We start from the raw sequence: 18,153 nt of genomic DNA on the forward strand, positions 1-18,153 counted from the left end.
GTCATTGAAATGTGCCCCCATCTCTTGTGATGTCAGAGGGGGATCTTATAATAATAATAATAATACGGCCCCTTAATCTGCACTATCCAACTATTGCAGTGCCATTTAATGCAGAGATCAGCTCATTTGCATTAAAAAGGACACACCCAAAAACAGCACAATTTTGCTTACACCTACAAAGTGGCAATTTTAACATGTTGTAATAAATTATCTATATGGCATTTTGAGTACTCCGGCGACACCAAAGATTTATTTTACATAAGGTATTGTTCCCTTTAAATTTCAATGGAAAATATCTCTTGTTCACTCGTAAGACCATTTTAACTATAAATAAATAAATAAATGAAATTGTGTTACTGATGCATTCCTTCCTTCTGAGCATTTAATTTTTTACTACAATTTTTTTACATAAAACAGTAATAATATTATCAGTAATGCAATATCTCTCAAGATGCACCAGCAGTGAACGTGAATTATTTATTATTATTATAATATTTTTTGTACTATTTTTTGTTGTAAATATTAACAAGAATATTGAAGTTTCAACATCATTGAACGTGAAATGACAGCATCGCAATGACCCATTGACATTCTTCCTGTGACGTCTACAATGACACGTGTATTCAAGATGGCGGCGGCGATGCCGATGGTGAGTGTAGATGCTAAAGCATCTTTTGTTTCTGTGTTTCACATACATTTGTAGTCCACAATGGTAAAGATGATTTTATTGTCCAGTTGTGTTTAGTGTGGCTCTATGTGCGTGTGTCATTAGATGTGATTATCTTTTCTTAAAACTGTGAGTGGCGGTTAAAAACAACCGGCTAGCCAAACAGCTAGCATGCAGCTAATAATCGAGTGTTTGGAGTTAATGTTTTGATTTATCGTTTAATGGAATGTGTGAAACGGACAGTTTTCTGATTATTATTATTATTATCCGTGCCATTTTTTCACCACATCGATGTCTTGAGAGCTTGCATCTGCTTTGTCACTCAAGCTATTATGTTTGCGATGCTTTAGCATTCAACGCCATTCCTAATCCAAACAGAAACGCTGTTAAAAGTATTAAATATACAGATACAATTATTGTTATGTCAACAGTATGACAATATTTGTCGGATTTGCCCGTTGGCACTGCTGTGTGTTGTGTACATTGGTACGTAAGGCGTTGATTGAAGTTCCGGGTCCTGTTTGGCACTGAAGCAGTCATTAGACATTTGCATTGAAGTATTTAGCAGACGATATTTTCCAAATTCATTTACAAAAACGAGCAATTTTTAAAGAGGCGTTAATATGAGAAGTGCTATATAAAGTTACAAATGTGTATGCAGACCATAACTGTTGACCGATAGGATTATGATGACGACCCCAAAGTTTCTATGTTTTATTCTTATGATTTAAAGGTTAGTTTTAGATTTTCCTGTCCTGATTTATGACATTGATATTAATGTTATTTAATAGTAGTAACTTTTGTAATTGAGGACTTTTTCAACAGCAGGGCTCAATTTGTCCTATAACCTCTTTGATTTTGAATAACCCTTTACAAATATCATAAAAAAACTTTACATTTGTAATACATCAAACACACTTGCATAATCGATGAACATAGATTTAGTGACAAAGCATCTGTTCTGTAGTGGACATTCAGTTTCATCATCCGGGGGGAATCTGTCACAGTCCACTATTGCTTAATCCCGAACAGTGTACTTTTTAATGTAATCTTGTAAGTGTTTGTTATCAGATTACTGCTGAATAGCTCAAACTAAATGTAGCATTTGTTTTTATAGGCGATTTGGGCACTTCTACTGGTGTCCTTGCTGCCTTCAGCAACACCCTTTTATGTACCAGGTGTTGCACCCATGAATTTCCTTCAGAACAGCCAAGTTGAAATAAAGGTGAGCATTCACTGTTTTTAAATGTAAAAAAAAATTCTTGCTTAAAGTCTTACCGTTGACTAATAAATGTATATCCTTTTGCAAATCTATGAAATATCAACTTTTTTGTGTATTGAGCAATTCGACCCCTTGGAATTATAAGGTTCTACCTGACATTTTTGTCAAAATTGAGTTATTCACTTATTCTTATTCTGTGACACATTATTTACATTATGTGATGTTTTTTTTAAGTTGTGTACATTTTGGGAATTTTTATTGAAAAAACAAAAAGGTTCTATATCTACAAAGTTGAAATCTAACATGGCTCTATAGGTAATGTCAGGTAGGGGAGGAAATGATGTTGCAAGTGCACTAACGAAAATATTAAAACGCGTTGTACGTGATCATCCACATGCCACTGAGATGATAACATGGAGTGATAGTTGTGTGCCTCATTTCCTGACAAGGCATCCTCAAATTAAAAAGATAACAATGAAATACTCTACTCCAGGCCACACCACAGTGCAGGAGGTAGACAATATGCGCAGCCATATTGGCAAATTCTTTTCATCACTGTCTTTCCACATGTTTTACTGAAGGTGAACAGGAACAACCCATATGAAATCATACAGATGAAGAGTATAGATTTGTATGACTTTCAAACATGTTCCAAGCTGTTTCAGTACAAACAGGTTCCATTTTCTGAAGTGTCACAGCTTGTGTTTGATTAGTGTCCATATACTCTTCATTACACAAAACCACATGCAGAGCCAAGGGTTAAAGTAGACATAAGAGGACCAAGCAAACACACGAGAAGCCTGGCACCTACATCCATCTTACCCAAACCAAGGGTACTCTCCAAACTGAGCATCATCTCAGAGGCGAAGATGAGTAACATTAAGTGCATGTTTAAATTCATGCCACTTACAGAGAGAGAGTTTTATAAGTCTCTGTTTTAAAAAATGAGTCACAGAGAGTATTATAGTAATGTGTTTTAAAAAACGAGTCTAACATTTTTTTGTGATTTTATGTATATAGTCAATGAATCATTTTCAAAGATTATTAAACTTTATTAATTAATTTTGACAATTTACAATTGCTGAAGCATGTCTGTTTTCTTGCAGTTTTTAAAGTCTTAAAATGTCTTCATTTTTACAATATTAAGCCTTAAAGGTCAAATAGTCAGCTATTTAATTGATGGGGTTTTAATTAAAACAATAAATGTTAGCATGTTATTTCATCCATACTGATGTCTGGAGAGAAAGCCATTTTACCTGGCTAACTTTAGATGGAATAAAGTCCTGCTCAGATGTATAACATTAGTTGCTTTCTGTCTAAACAAAAGAAAGATTAAAGTAACAATTTCTGCAATAATGTGTTTAATTACCCACCAAATTGGTACAAAAAAATTAACATCTGCACTGGACAAAATATTTAGACCTACCTTGCTTAATTTGAAATGTCCTAAATACATTACAAGTGCTAAAAATATGAAATACATGTTATAAAATGTGTTAGAAAGTAAAATGTAATCCTTTCTGAGACATTGTTACAACATACATTTTATATTTAATGTTCAAATAATGTTTTGGCAGATAGAACCTTATTATTCTAAGCGAAAAGTGTTTTTTTGTAGAATTAAAAGGTTTTATCTGCATTTGATCCATTCCAAAAACACCCATTTACAAATTTGAGAGGATTTTGATATTGTAGAATACATTTAGGGTCCCTGTTATTTTCATGTTTGAAAGAAACTTGTTTCCCATATAAGTTTTCCTAAATGTAATGCAAAAACTTTGAAGCTCAATATCTCAAAACGGCTCAGAACGCAGGTAGAACCTTTTAATTCCAAGGGGATGAATTGTTTTTCAAACATTCATCTGTCTTCCTACCTTATCAGTCTAGATAGAGTTTATTGTGTTTGACTCTGAATCACTCACATCCGTCATTCCAAAAACATAAGGGCATTTCTAGATTTTTCTGCTGGTATTTATCAGATTTACTCATTTAAAATGTTCACCAGGCTGTGAAACTGACAAGCTCCAGAACCCAGCTGCCCTATGAATACTATTCACTTCCATTCTGTAAGCCTGACAAGATCTTCTACAAAGCAGAAAATCTTGGTAAGTTCAAGCACCGTCATATATATGTTGTGATGTTTGACTGTGGAACGGTTAAGAATAGTTCACCCAAATGTGACAATTCTTTTGTAATTATGTAGATGACTTTGTTTCTTCAGTTCACACCCCTTTGTTGTGGTCACAACAAGTAAAACCCCATTCGCACTGGATCAGTATTTTAATAGTGACTTTACGTGATTTGTAATAATTGTGAAGGTTGTCATTGCAGAACCGTTTCTAATATAGAATCCACTGACACTCGTCGCGGTGGCTTTGCGACACGGCTGATTAGGATAAAAGCTTGTGTTGTATGTATAGGACAAGGTGTTACGCAAAGCCTCGACATCATATCCGGTAGATAAGTCAGTAAATTTAAGTAAAATCACAGGCTTCGCTTATCCTGTGCAAACGGGGCCACACGAAACTTAGATATGGGGGGGGGGGGGTCATTTCTAAATCACACAAGGTCCTTTGATAATACTAATCTCGTGCAAATAGTACTTATGTTATTGTTCAGCTCTTTGACACGGGAGTTTAATGCAGATCAATGTTTGTGATGCAAAAAATCTTTAGGTTAAAGGAACAGTATGTAAGAAATGTATATCAATTAATCATAAAATGGCCCTGATATGTCACTAGACATTAAGAAATCATGTTCATTTCAAATACTTATATCACTGACAACAGTGGTCCGGCCAGGATATTGTCATTTAAAAGAGAAGTTGCAGCCCTCAACTGATGTTTATGTTATCATGTTGTGTACTGGCCACCAGTTTTGTGACTGCAGTACCAGTTTTAGCCACAAGTTTTTTGATTGCAGTACCAGTTTTGGCCATAACCCTACACACTGTTCCTTTAACTCTTTCCCAACCAGCATTTTTTGTGTGTGTGATTTTCTCAAAAGTTTCACAAAATGCCTTCCAGGAGTATTTTAACATACAAATATATCAAATGAAAGAACAGACCCCTCTGCTTTCAAACAAAGAAAACAGGAAAAAAAATTATATAATTAAAAAATATAGATAGGATCGGAAGAAAGTTTCATCCTATCTATATTTTTTCTCTGCTTATATATATATTTTTTTTAGCAAAAAAAGCTGAAATAATTGCATTTTTGTGAAGGAATTTTGTAAGAGATCAGATTCAGAACGATTATCAAAACTTACACAGAGTTTAAAATTAGTAAACAATGTTTTGCATTCTGTTTTTTCATAAATTGGGTAAGTGCGTGTTATGGCATAATCGCAGTATTGCAGAATAACATAAAAATTTATCAGGAACACTTTTTTAATGCAAATGTTTTCTCTTAATTGATGAGAAAACGCATTAATGGCTGTAAAAGAGTTAATAAAACACTACGCAACTCGCTAGTTTATATAAAAAAAAAATGTTGTGCGGCTGTGGTAACGTTATGCCATTTCAGTTTTACACAGTGTGCAGAGCAGCATTTTATTTAGTTTCTGCTTTAATTATTCCCACACTTTTGATCGCGTTTTGGCTGTTTGGTATAACGCTGGATTGTCAGTAAAGCCGCCATTATTTGAAAATGTAAACAGTGCAATGCATTGACGCATTTCCAGCAAATCGACGTAATTACATAATCAACGTAATTGACTAGGTCGACGTGTCGTTCCAGCCCCGGAATGAACCAAAATCAAACAATCCCGGGACAAATCCCAGACAATATACAATGTACTTATAAGGAACACCGATTAATATTTAGTGCTTATTTAGCGTCTGATACATCACATATCCATGGAAACATGCAGATTAGCACCATAAATAAAAGGTGCAATGTGTAACTTTTAGAAGGATCTCTTGACAGAAATGCAATATAATATACATAACTATATTATCAGTGGTGTATAAAGACTTTTTAAGACTTAATAAAGATTATCTGTATTGTTTTTATTACTTTTGAATGAGCCGATTTTATCTACATACTACGCAGTTCTCCTTATATTGAAGTCTTCGTCATATTTCTACAGTAGCCCTAAATCGATAAACTGCTTTACACAGCATGTTTTGTCCCTACGTTATCTCAGGCAATGACATGTTTGTTATGTGGCAGCTACCATATGTGTTTCAAATTTGAGGGGTGAGCTGTGGACTGAGCTATTGGTTGCAATTCGCAATCTCACCACTAGATGCCACTAAAACATATTACACTTTTAAAATGTGGCAGCGCGTTAAATCTTATTTGTTCTTGCATGTCTCGTGACTAGTTGTCATATGTGTTTCGTAACAAGACATGCAAAACGTTATATCTGTATGTATATATCTGGTATGGCATAAGAGTAAATACATTTTAAGGGGATTTGGGTGAACTATTCCTTTAAGCTTGAAGAACTTGACGTCTGACATGCTTCTCACTGTAATAATGACCAGGTGAGGTTTTGCGAGGAGACCGTATCGTCAACACGCTCTACACGGTTTTTATGAACAGTGACAAGAAGTGTGAGGTGTTGTGTAAAAAGCCAGAAGATCCTGTCAAACTCACCAAAGTTGAGAGCAAGCTGCTGGCTGAGCGCATCCAGGAAGAATACTACGTTCATCTGTGAGTCACTAATCTGCACATAAACACTCATTTTGTAGCAACATGAACTCAAATTTTGACATCTCTTAGTTAACACCCAACCTCTCTTGGTTTATTACATTTTTTTAAATGCTTAAATGTAAATTAAATTCTATTAATTAATCTCTGAAATAAATGAACACATGCATAGTTTTAAGTTTTGCACCGACCAGCTGTCAGCAATGCTTTTATTTATCATATCAAGTGCATGTATATGAACAGCATTGCAGATAATCTCCCTGTGGCTACTCGTCTGGAGTTTTACCCAAGCAAAGATGAAGGAATGGATGAGGAACAGAAGAAGGACTCGACGAGAGACATTCAGTTCGAGCACGGCTACAGAATAGGCTTCACTGAAAACAACAAGGTAATGAAAGCCATCTTTTCCTATCAACATCATTTTATGCCTAGTTATGTAGACAATTCGTTTTTTATTAGTTCTCCATAATTTATTTATTCAGATAACATAGTTGTGCATGCGGTCTTTAGAGAGAGCTGCTATTATTTATGTAATATGGGTTATCTCAGAAAAATTTCATTGATGTCTTCATTTTGAATTGATTTGTTGACATGCTGTTTTGTCCCGCCCTTGCAGTTCTATTTACACAACCATCTGTCATTCATCCTGTACTACCACAAAGAAAAGGTGGAGGAGGGTGAAGAACACAATTATCGGGTTGTACGTTTTGAAGTGATGCCAAAAAGTGTAAAATTGGACGGTATGTCACTACTATTTTACAAATAGCTAAAAATAGATTGTATGGGTCAAAATTATAAATTTTTTATATGCCAAAAATCATTTGGATGTTAAGTAAAGATCATGTTCCATTTATTTCCATATTTATATATATTCCTATCAGAGTTTTAAATCTCGGCCAAATATTGTCCTATCCTTACAAACCATACATCAATGGATACCCTTTTTTTTTTTTTTTGGTCCAGGGTGACGTATATAAAATAGCTAACGTTATATTAATGCAATGTTTCCAAAGTTGATTACAATTTTTTTTAGTTGGGTGTGACTACAGCAACGGCTTATTTCAGTTTTAAATTTTTTCATAAAAGTTCATATTACACTAGTCAACATTTGAAATGGATCAAAACCTTTCCTTAAAGTTGTCTTAAAACCAATACCCGTTTTGATCCACTTCAAATGTTGACTAGTGTAATATGAACAAACTAAAAATTAAAAATTAAACTATTTCAAAATATAATTTTTTTATAACTGAAATAAGCCGTTGCTGTAGTCACACCCAATTATAGTAATTTTTTTTAGCAATTTTGCCCAGTTTTGGTTTTTGGCATTTTATTAGTTTTATATCAGTTGATTTTAAACTAATATTGCTATTTAAGTTTATTTTATTTGTTTTATTCTTTAGTTAATAATTTTAGTGCCTCAACTTAAACTTTTTTCACTTTATTGATATGGCAACATCTGTAATTTTCTTAGTTTTTTATTAATATTTAGGCCTCAATTTTATATTATATATATATATATATATATATATATATATATATATATATATAACATAACTGTTTTTAATAAATAAAACGTGTAAATTATGTATGTGATGTAATTCCACTGTTTTGTCCATATTTATTTTACAATTTTAAACAAAATATTAAAAACACAAATTTCATTGTGTCTGTAAATTGCAATGCCCTAACATTCACGCTCTGCTTTTGATCCTCTTTTATGCTGCGTTTACACCAACCGCGGTAGAGGTGTGAAGCGCGAGTGATTTCAATGTTAAGTCAATGTGAAGACGCGTTGACGCGTGTCAGGACGTCCCGCAGCGCGGAAGAGGCGTTTGGCTCGGAGCGGAAGACGCGTTTCCGCCTCATTCGCATGTTTTGAACGTTGTGCGTCGTACGCGCGAATAGGGCTTTTTGTGCATTTTGCAGTTCACACAAATTTGCGGCTGATGCCTGAGTTGTAAAATTTGAACTTTGGCCGAATTTCGCGCCGCATTAACCAATCTAGAGCCTGCTTGCTGCTGTGGTGGCAGCCCCGCCCGGAGTCACTCATTCAACCAACGCTTGATATTGTCCGTGAGCAGTCACCCGGAGCTATACGACACAAGTTCTTATTTCTATAGAGACAGGAATAAAAAGGACCTCGCTTGGAAGAGTGTCAGCGAGGACATTGGGCAACTTGGTAAATTGTAATACACACTTCACTTTTGAGTCACGTGACGTTTATCGACCCGCGTCGTTATTTTCTCCCTATAGTAAGGTTACCAAATACACACTGGTAACTCTCTCGATAAATGCACAATCAACTTCAGTCATCTTGCAAACAAACAACGGCATAGCACTTGCCCCTCCCACAAGAAGCGGAGTTTGCCTCTGACGCGCGTCAAATGCTTGCTTTTTCCACGCGTTTACTCCACTCTACATGCGCGAATGCATCCAAATTCTTCAAGCAGCAAACCACGCGCGGTAGACACGATTTTGACGCCTGAAACGCGGTTGGTGTAAACTCAGCATAAGGGCACCATTGTGATTAAACACCAATTATGACTTTACCCTTTAAAGGTTTTCTGTTTACGTTAATCGATTTTACTTTTGTTCTCTTTTGTTCTTTAAGACATAAAAGCAGATGACAAAGGTAAATGCACATTACCAGAAACCGTCGCCCCTGTCCCTCAGGAGATCGACCCAACTAAAGAGAACAGCATCCTTTTTACATACTCTGTGCGCTGGGAGGTGAGATACACACACAGGCCCATTTTCTCTCTCTCTCTGTGCTTCATCTGTTTGTGTTTGGCTTCATAAACACCTGCACTCTTCTGTAATGCAGGAAAGTGAGATAAAATGGGCGTCTCGCTGGGACACATATCTTACCATGAGCGACGTGCAGATCCATTGGTTCTCCATCGTCAACTCTGTAGTTGTGGTGTTCTTTCTGTCAGGTGTGACTCTTTTTTTTATATTCAGACTCGCGTGATTAAAAAGCTTTTTTAGTTGCGGTAGTGTCATGTTTTGTGTGGTCTAAGAAATCGTATGTCCACAGGTATCTTAAGTATGATCATCATCAGAACTCTGAGGAAGGACATTGCTAACTACAACAGAGAAGATGACATCGTAAGATGCTGCAAGCTGACTGGTCTCCTATATTTTGATATTCAGATATCTCAAATATCATGTTTTCTCCATGCTCTTTCTCTTTCTTTTATAGGAGGACACAATGGAAGAATCTGGTTGGAAGAACGTCCACGGTGATGTCTTCCGCCCACCTCAGTATCCCATGATTCTTAGCTCTCTGCTAGGCTCTGGTATCCAGCTGTTCTGTATGATTCTCATTGTGATCTGTAAGTATTTCACTTGTTATCATATAAGATGCATAATCAGACACTGCTACATCATCAAACTATGTGCTATGTTTTGTAGTTGTGGCTATGCTGGGTATGTTGTCTCCATCCAGTCGAGGAGCTCTGATGACGACAGCCTGCTTCCTTTTCATGTTCATGGGGTAAATACACAACAAGATCACCTTGCAAATCAGCTTTTGTGTTTTCAAACACGGCCACATTTGAACTTTTTGCATTTTGTCGAGCAGTTTGTTTGGAGGATACTTCGCTGGTCGACTCTACCGCACTCTTAAAGGCCACAAATGGAGGAAAGGAGCTTTTTGTGTGAGTTAAAATCTGAATATTTTAAGTTGTTTAAAATGTGAACAAATTTAATGTTTTAAAACTCGCATGTGTGTCCTTATAGACTACAACGTTGTACCCGGCTGTTGTCTTTGGCATCTGTTTTGTGTTGAACTGTTTTATCTGGGGAGAACATTCGTCTGGTGCTGTAAGTATCTCTGTACTGCAGTCCAGGAAGTCACATGCACAAGCCATAGTTGTTATGAACACATTCAAGAAAAGAGAAAGTTTTCTGTTCTCATGCTAACTGATGTATCATTTACACTTTCAGGTTCCCTTCACTACAATGCTGGCTCTCTTGTGCATGTGGTTTGGTATTTCTATGCCACTCGTGTACCTGGGATACTATTTTGGTTTCCGGAAACAGCCTTATGACAATCCGGTTCGGACCAATCAGATCCCCCGACAGGTCCCTGAGCAGCGCTGGTACATGAACAAGTTTGTCGGGTACGTAGCGCCCATTATGTTGTCTCGATCTCATTGATTAAATTGTCCGACTCTGTTGTTAATGCGACTTGATTTGTTCTTTCCTTTAGCATCCTAATGGCTGGAATTCTGCCGTTTGGTGCCATGTTCATCGAGCTCTTTTTCATCTTTAGTGTAAGTCAGACCTGCAAGTGAGCACTAGTATGTTGAGTCAGTATGCTGTGAAGCCCCGCTAATCATGAAATCTCATTGGTTCAAATTCTTGCTTTTCATAAACATATTAACTTTCCCCGCTTTTGGCGAGTTATCTTGTCAATTTAAAGAAAACATTTGCATGAAAAATTTAACGTGTTCCTGGTGAGTTTTTAGGGTAATCTGTAATACCGATTATCCACTAGATGGCGAACTTACCCAATTTATAAAAAAACTGAAGCAAAACATTATTTATTCATTTTACACTGCGTGTATGTTTTGATAATCATTCTGAATATGATCTCTCAACAAAATTCCTTAACAAAAAAGCAATTATTTAATATTTTTGCTAAAAAATATTTTTGAAGAAAAATACCCATATTTAAGATTTTATAAGCAGAGAAAAAAAATATAGATAGGATGAAACGTTTTTTTCCCCAGTTTGTTTTTTTGTTTGATAGCAGGTATGCTTTTTCATTTGATATAATTTTTATGTTTATATATTTTTAGAAGAAAATTTTCCTTTAAGTTTTTTTACTTTTGTAAAAATCACCAAAAATGCTAAAAGGCTGAAAAAAATACCTGAAAAAGGGCTGGTGGGGATGAGTTAAACACTTGACGTGTCCGGATTGGCTGTTACTTCGCAGCCTTAGCATCGGATTTTGCTACAGTGATGACAGCTAAATTGCATTTACTTTAACCGGGTTGCTTCTGGTTAAAACATGTAAATGTTTATGTAGCTGTGGTTTTTGAAGAAGTCGTGTTGAGTCAATACCTATTCAAGCTTATTGTGGTATGTTATTGTCTTTTGTAGGCTATTTGGGAAAACCAGTTTTACTACCTGTTTGGCTTCCTCTTCCTCGTCTTCATCATTCTTGTGGTTTCCTGTTCTCAGATCAGCATTGTCATGGTGTATTTCCAACTATGTGCAGAGGTAGGTGTGTCCATAGGGTTAAAGGAACCATAAGCCATGTAATGCTATATGTACATAACAGCTATAGATACAGCTAACATACGATTAATTTAAAGGTGCGTTGTGTAACTTTTAGAAGAAACTCTTGACAGAAATGCAATATAATATACATAACCATCGTAGCTACACTATGCGTTTCGAAAAAGGAGGGGTGAGCTGTGGACTTAGCTGTTGGTTGCAATTCACAGTCTCACCACTGGATGCCGCTTAAAGTCTACACAGTGGACCTTTAACACAATTTTGCTGTTGGGACATCATTTTGTATATGATGAATTATTGTCTATGTAATTTGTTTGTGAGACACATTGATCCATCAAAAGGCTCTATATCCTTTGACACAATATCCAAACAAACATTTCTTCACCCTTACAGAAAGATAAAGAAGGATAATCAGATGAAAATGAAACACGGAGTTATTTTAAAAATGTTGATACTGTTTCGTTTTGCCTGTAGATGTTGTTTAAACAAATGTCAATCATTGTGGCTCCTCCCCCTGCAGGACTATCGGTGGTGGTGGAGGACGTTTCTGGTATCTGGAGGCTCTGCCTTTTATGTGCTAGTCTATGCTGTTTTCTATTTTGTCAACAAGGTAATCTTTTTTTTTGCTTATAACTTGTATATCTTGTAACTTATTTTATCAGCTGTAGTGTCTTTAATTTAAACTGAATCAAAAAGTCCAAAAGTGACCCTGCCTGTGAAAACCTAGCTAAAGTATTTTTTTGTGATTTACTATTTTTGACATGAAATCATCATACGTAATGCAAAGAACATTCTGTGAAAATAACCTTGATATTTTTAACATTAACTGAGTAAGGTCATATCAATGATTGAAACCAATGAAAAATTACTTGAATTATAATCATTAGATTATAAGACTTAAGCCCTGGATGTCACAGATAGGGTAACACTTATTTTTGTGTTTTGTTTTCTTAACATTTGCATAAAACTCTCTCCATTATTTCTTTCCTCAGCTTGACATTGTGGAGTTTATTCCTTCTTTGCTGTATTTTGGCTACATTGCCCTGATGGTTTTGTCTTTCTGGCTGCTCACCGGGACGATCGGTTTTTACGCCGCATACGTGTTCATACGGAAAATTTACGCCGCGGTCAAAATCGACTGAAATATCTCCCTTTGGTTTTTGTTTACGATTCTTTATTGTTTTGGTTTTGTGAAGCAAGCACTGATGTGTGTGTTCATCGCTGACGTGTAAGGCGTAGCAGCGCCTCCCTGTGGATCAGAGGAACGAACAGAGATACCTTTTCTGTCCTGCTGTCTCTGTCTCTGCAGAGATCCTGGGAAACATCACGAACAGTTCAACTTTTAACGCCTGTATATCTTTTTGCTCGCTCACACACAACATGGGCCAAAGTGTGTCTATTGACTTTTTCCTTGTTTTTGGGTGGGGATGTTGGACTTTTTGGGCTTTTGAAGAGATTATGGGTTAGTTGCATATAATATCATTTTACAAATAACTATGTCCTCTTTTAATATAACGTTTAATTTGAATCTGTTGTCTTGGATTTGATTTAAAATGATTTCTTGAATGCCTGTTGTCTTGAGAGAGAGAGAGTGAGTGTAATTGTATGCGTGTGACAAGCCTGCTGGAAGTGTGGTCATTCTGTGACGTATTACTTGTTGGCATGGATTGAAATAATCAAATGTAAAACATGACAAAGCGAGTGCATTAAAAACATGTACACTTTCATGTTTCCTTATGTTTGCATGGTCCACACTTTGACTGTTATAATGAAGCAGTTTCATTTTTTCTTGACATTTTACATTTTTAAACATTAAATTGGTTACTTGATTTTAACACATCCAAGTCAATGATTCAGTTTACATCTTCATTTCACAAACGTTTACAGGCTTTTCACAAATACAGACTGCATATTAGTGAGGGTTAAATTCAAGGCTGTCAGGTATTTTTGCATTGGATATCAGGTAGCAGTGTATTTGTCATGAATTACAGTCAGTGTAATGGAAATATGCATTGAGATAAATTAAAAGGTTATTGTCTAACATACCTGAAGGACAAGTGCATATAAAGCATCAGTGCTCAAATTGAAGTTAAAAATATTCTTGTAAAATACAATTTGTTCAAATATATTCAGTTTTTGTGTGAGGCACATAGACTAAAATGTTTTTTTTATTCATCTGTTTCAGGCACATGTCAAGCACACATTTGGCATTGTTTGTAATATACAAATAAACAAAGGTTTCTCCTCATAGGCTTTGGCCAGCAGTACAAACCATCATCCCTTTGAATGTTTTTAACATTAATTCTTTACAGGTGACTATGAATAAATGTAAGGACTACAGAATATATTTTCTACAGATACTTTATCCTCTTTGTTGTTTGGGGGTTGTTAGTATAGATTATGTATTGTTTATGGTGTAAATACACTGCTTTGTATCGTTTCGTTTTAGGTTATCATCAAGTCCCGATTATGTCTTTTATTTTTAGGCAAAAGCATGTGTTTCTTTTTCTATTTTTTCCCTTCTACGAGAATGTCCATTTCTAATGTATAAAACAATAAAAGTGCCAATATGTTAAAATTTGAAACGCTGTCCAGAAGAGGTTTCTTCCAGGGCCGGTGTTACCGAGGCATAAGCGAACTAAGCGGATGCTTTCGTTTTTTGTTTTTACAATTAAATAACTGAACAAGTAATATAAATGAATAAAGAATGAATGAATTAAGACAAAAAAAATCTGATTTGCAGAAAACTGCTGTGTGTCTGAAGTGCTAGCGGTTGAGTCACGCGCAATATAGACACCTCGCGTGCATTGACAACTCCCGCCGATGTGCATGTCACAAAAAAGTATGTATCCCTCTGGTGCCGAAAAAGAGAAAGAAGAAAAGGACAGATGAGGATAAAAAAAGAGCAAGATAAAGGTATGTTTGCATTATTATTTACAGTATGTTGAAGTTGTGCTGCAGGAGCTAATGGTGTAACAGATTAAGTTGATCCGTGATCGACCCACTGTTTGGCTCGCATGCGATTTGCGGATTAATACGCACATTTAAATAGGAAAAGTTTATCATTTCACGTGTTTCAAAGGCTTGCAGATGTTAACATTTCAGGTGATTTTAAACCATTGAAGTGAGCATCTTTTGGACGCACATGCGGGTGAAGGTGTCAGGTCCAGCTCCAGTCAGACCCTCACTATGCCCTTCAGAGATCAGAAAACTTGATGTTTAAACTTTAGAGAGAGTTACGCTACTGTGTGTCATACTGTAGTCCATTAACATACATTTAAGGAATAGAGCACGAAAAAATAACGTAACGTTTTTATGCTGCACCGTTTGTAATTCGTCCTCGTCTGTGTGTGCGCCCGCACGCCATTTAACAGTTAAGTGCACTCAGTAGTGGACACACGGAGAGACGCTTTTCAGAAAGCAAACGAAATCTTCTTTTCTTGACAGGGCACATACAAACAAAACAATCTCCACAGTATTCTTTAACCCAAATAAAACATTTGTTTATGTCTTAGGTTTATGTATAGATAGGCAGAAACCAGGGGTGTATTCCAGAAAGCTGGTTATGTGGCTTACCCGGGTAAGTTTAGGAGTAAGTAAGCGGATAACCTCTGCTTTCGGTTCCAAAAACGGAGGTAACTTTCGGGTTATGTAAGTAACCATAGCAACTGACTCTCTGAAGATAACCTGCTCCGGAGCAGGTTATGTTGCAGGGTAAGTTCATTTTAGTTAATAAAACGAGGCTTCGGAGGAAGTCTGCGCATGCGTGCACTTATGACGAGCGTACAGCGGGCGTGGAAGCATATATTTTGCATAATATTACAATGTTAAAGCATTTATTTTATTTTATTATATTTACAGTCGCGAATATTTATTGCTGTCTTAAAAAATGTGTGATATGAATTTTTTCAAAGAAACTATTTTTTTAATAACATGGATTGTTATTGGTGATTGGACTAATTACTATAAATTTTATTATTAATTAAATTTAATTAAAAATTTATTCATATTTGTGTTCGGACTAAATACTATACATTTAATCATGTTCATTAGTAATATATCTCCAAATATCAGTGGATGTATGAAACATAATTCCATCAGTTAATTAATGTTAACAATATAGTACATTTCCATATCAATTTTGTCAATTCATAAATAACCTCATCTTTCACTTACTAGATAATTTGAGATGAATCTAAAGTTATAATAAATGTGTGTGCAAATACATTGTCATTAATGAATCTTAACCTATGTTACTTAAGTGACAATGTGGCAATGTTACAGTAAATGGATATAACAAATAGAAACACATGATGCCCATGATGCACATGATCATAATAATAATTACTGAGGGATAGAAGTTACCCCTGCCTGCAGTCTCTGATAGGCATGTGCATCTGACCTGGCCCACAGAATGACACCCATGAAGCACAGGCATGATTTAACACTGACCCACATAGTGACACAGGTGAAGCACAGACTTCATTAGGTGAAACACCATTGAATCACAGACATGGCATAGTGGTCAGAGATTTTCTATTATATCAGTTAGAATCATGTACACAATGAAATGAAATTATAAATATATATTTCATAGTATAATATTTATTTCTTAAACATGCACTTCAGATCCTTAGCCCTCTCTCTACATTTGATCTATAGTTGGTGTTTTTCTAAATCACCTTTATTTCTTTAAAATTGACCTTTTGTAGCTGCTTTCCTGAGCTATCATTTTTGAGCAAAGGGAAATTGAGATATTTGCATATATTAGATGATACAGGACATATATTACAACATGTTACTATTGACACTAATGTAACATTTCTATTCTCCAATTCTGTCACAGCAGATCCTAATCGTCCAATGCAAATGAATGATCATTCTTAGTGTAGTGTAATGAAAAGCATTACACAACATTATTGAAAATCTGTAAGGACTGTAAGGAAGCTTTACAATTAAAAGAGGGTGCATTAATCTATCAGCTATCAGTAAATGTTAAAAAAGATGGTGACACAGTGTCATACAAGGAAAGTCCTAAAACTAAACAGGGTCACCCAAAGGAGCAGAAGTAAAATAAGTACAATATAGTGAATATTATCATAGTGCATTTTATGCCTACACAATACAATCATATCTAAAAAAAAAACAACAACTTTAAATAAGCCTTATGATGTATTTGCACTTTATGTGCCACAACTCTTATGAAATTAACCATGGTTTTATTGGTGTATAGTTGTAGTAACCATGTTTTTTTTGTGCATTGATTACTATCAGCAGAACCATGGTTTTACTACACTAACCATCGTTTAACTATGTTTTTTTGAAAACCATGGTTATTTTGTGGTTACCATGGTTTTACTGTAACCATGTTTTTTACTGTAGTAAAACCATTGTTACTTTTCACAGGGGAAAATATATTCATAATTCATATGTTTACAATCATATATAAAATCTATGATTATTTTGACTATATTAATTATTTTAGATTGTTTTAGATTATTTTAAATAAAATTGTGTGTATTTTCGTTGAGACACATATAATATTGGACTTAAATGGGGTAAAATGGGTTCGTATTAATTATTTAATTAATTAATTTGATCTGTTTTGTAATCACGCACTTCTAAGCCGATTATAAAACGTTGATTTTGCCAGAAAATATTAGTTTATAATGTTATTTCTCATTTAAAAACTTTTAAGTTCTCTGACGTTTCCATGGTGACTCGTGAAATCTGCGATCCATTGACAATGCCTTTATGTTGTTACCGTGAGCGCGCGTTAACTCTGGGTTACTTTCAGCGAGTTGATTGACCTAACTCTTAAACTGTGTTTTGGAACCGACATACCCCGAGTAAGCAAGTTTGGGGTTGATCAACCCAAAGTTCGGGGTTAATCTGATGGTAAGTTAACCCTGCTTTCTGGAATACACCCCAGGTCCGTGCTTCTCTTAAAGAGACAGTAACCTTAATTAACCTAGGATATGTCTCAATCAGCTCCCTTGTTCAGTAGTCAGGGCACTGATCAGAGAATCAGCCATTTTAAGGGCTGTCTCAATCGCAAAATCCTTCCAGTGCACTGGAACGTTCATTCCCTAAAAATTCCCACAATGCAACGCAAAAACCAGTGAGCATCGATGGTCCCTATGTTCCCTTACTGTAAATCACGTGACCTTTTTAAGCTCGCCAACCAAAAATCACGTGATCCAACTCAATAAACTTTATGAAATGTGACAGAACTTTTAAAAAGACAAACATTTGTTTTAGTTTTAAATATAAACACACATCGCTACACAGTAAGGGACCACAATCTACTCAATATTTAAAATAATAATATTTATTTAAAATTGTAAAAAATACACACACG

General features: G+C 35.4%; 1 protein-coding gene across 1 annotated transcript; it reads left to right on the forward strand.

Annotated features, from left to right (window-relative positions):
* The first annotated feature begins 566 nt into the window (after window positions 1-566).
* Window positions 567-13,627, forward strand: tm9sf4 (transmembrane 9 superfamily protein member 4). Its single transcript, XM_065286164.2, has 18 exons — window positions 567-649; window positions 1,785-1,892; window positions 3,895-3,994; window positions 6,380-6,548; window positions 6,789-6,933; window positions 7,162-7,285; window positions 9,157-9,275; window positions 9,370-9,481; window positions 9,583-9,653; window positions 9,748-9,880; window positions 9,960-10,041; window positions 10,129-10,204; window positions 10,287-10,370; window positions 10,494-10,669; window positions 10,759-10,822; window positions 11,655-11,774; window positions 12,313-12,402; window positions 12,785-13,627. Exons 1-18 carry the CDS (start codon window positions 611-613, stop codon window positions 12,932-12,934), a joined length of 1,962 nt encoding a protein of 653 aa, XP_065142236.1. The 5' UTR covers window positions 567-610; the 3' UTR covers window positions 12,935-13,627.
* Window positions 13,628-18,153: the final 4,526 nt, after the last annotated feature.

Source organism: Paramisgurnus dabryanus, chromosome 21, assembly GCF_030506205.2.
Source record: "Paramisgurnus dabryanus chromosome 21, PD_genome_1.1, whole genome shotgun sequence".
Taxonomy (NCBI): Eukaryota; Metazoa; Chordata; class Actinopteri; order Cypriniformes; family Cobitidae; genus Paramisgurnus; species Paramisgurnus dabryanus.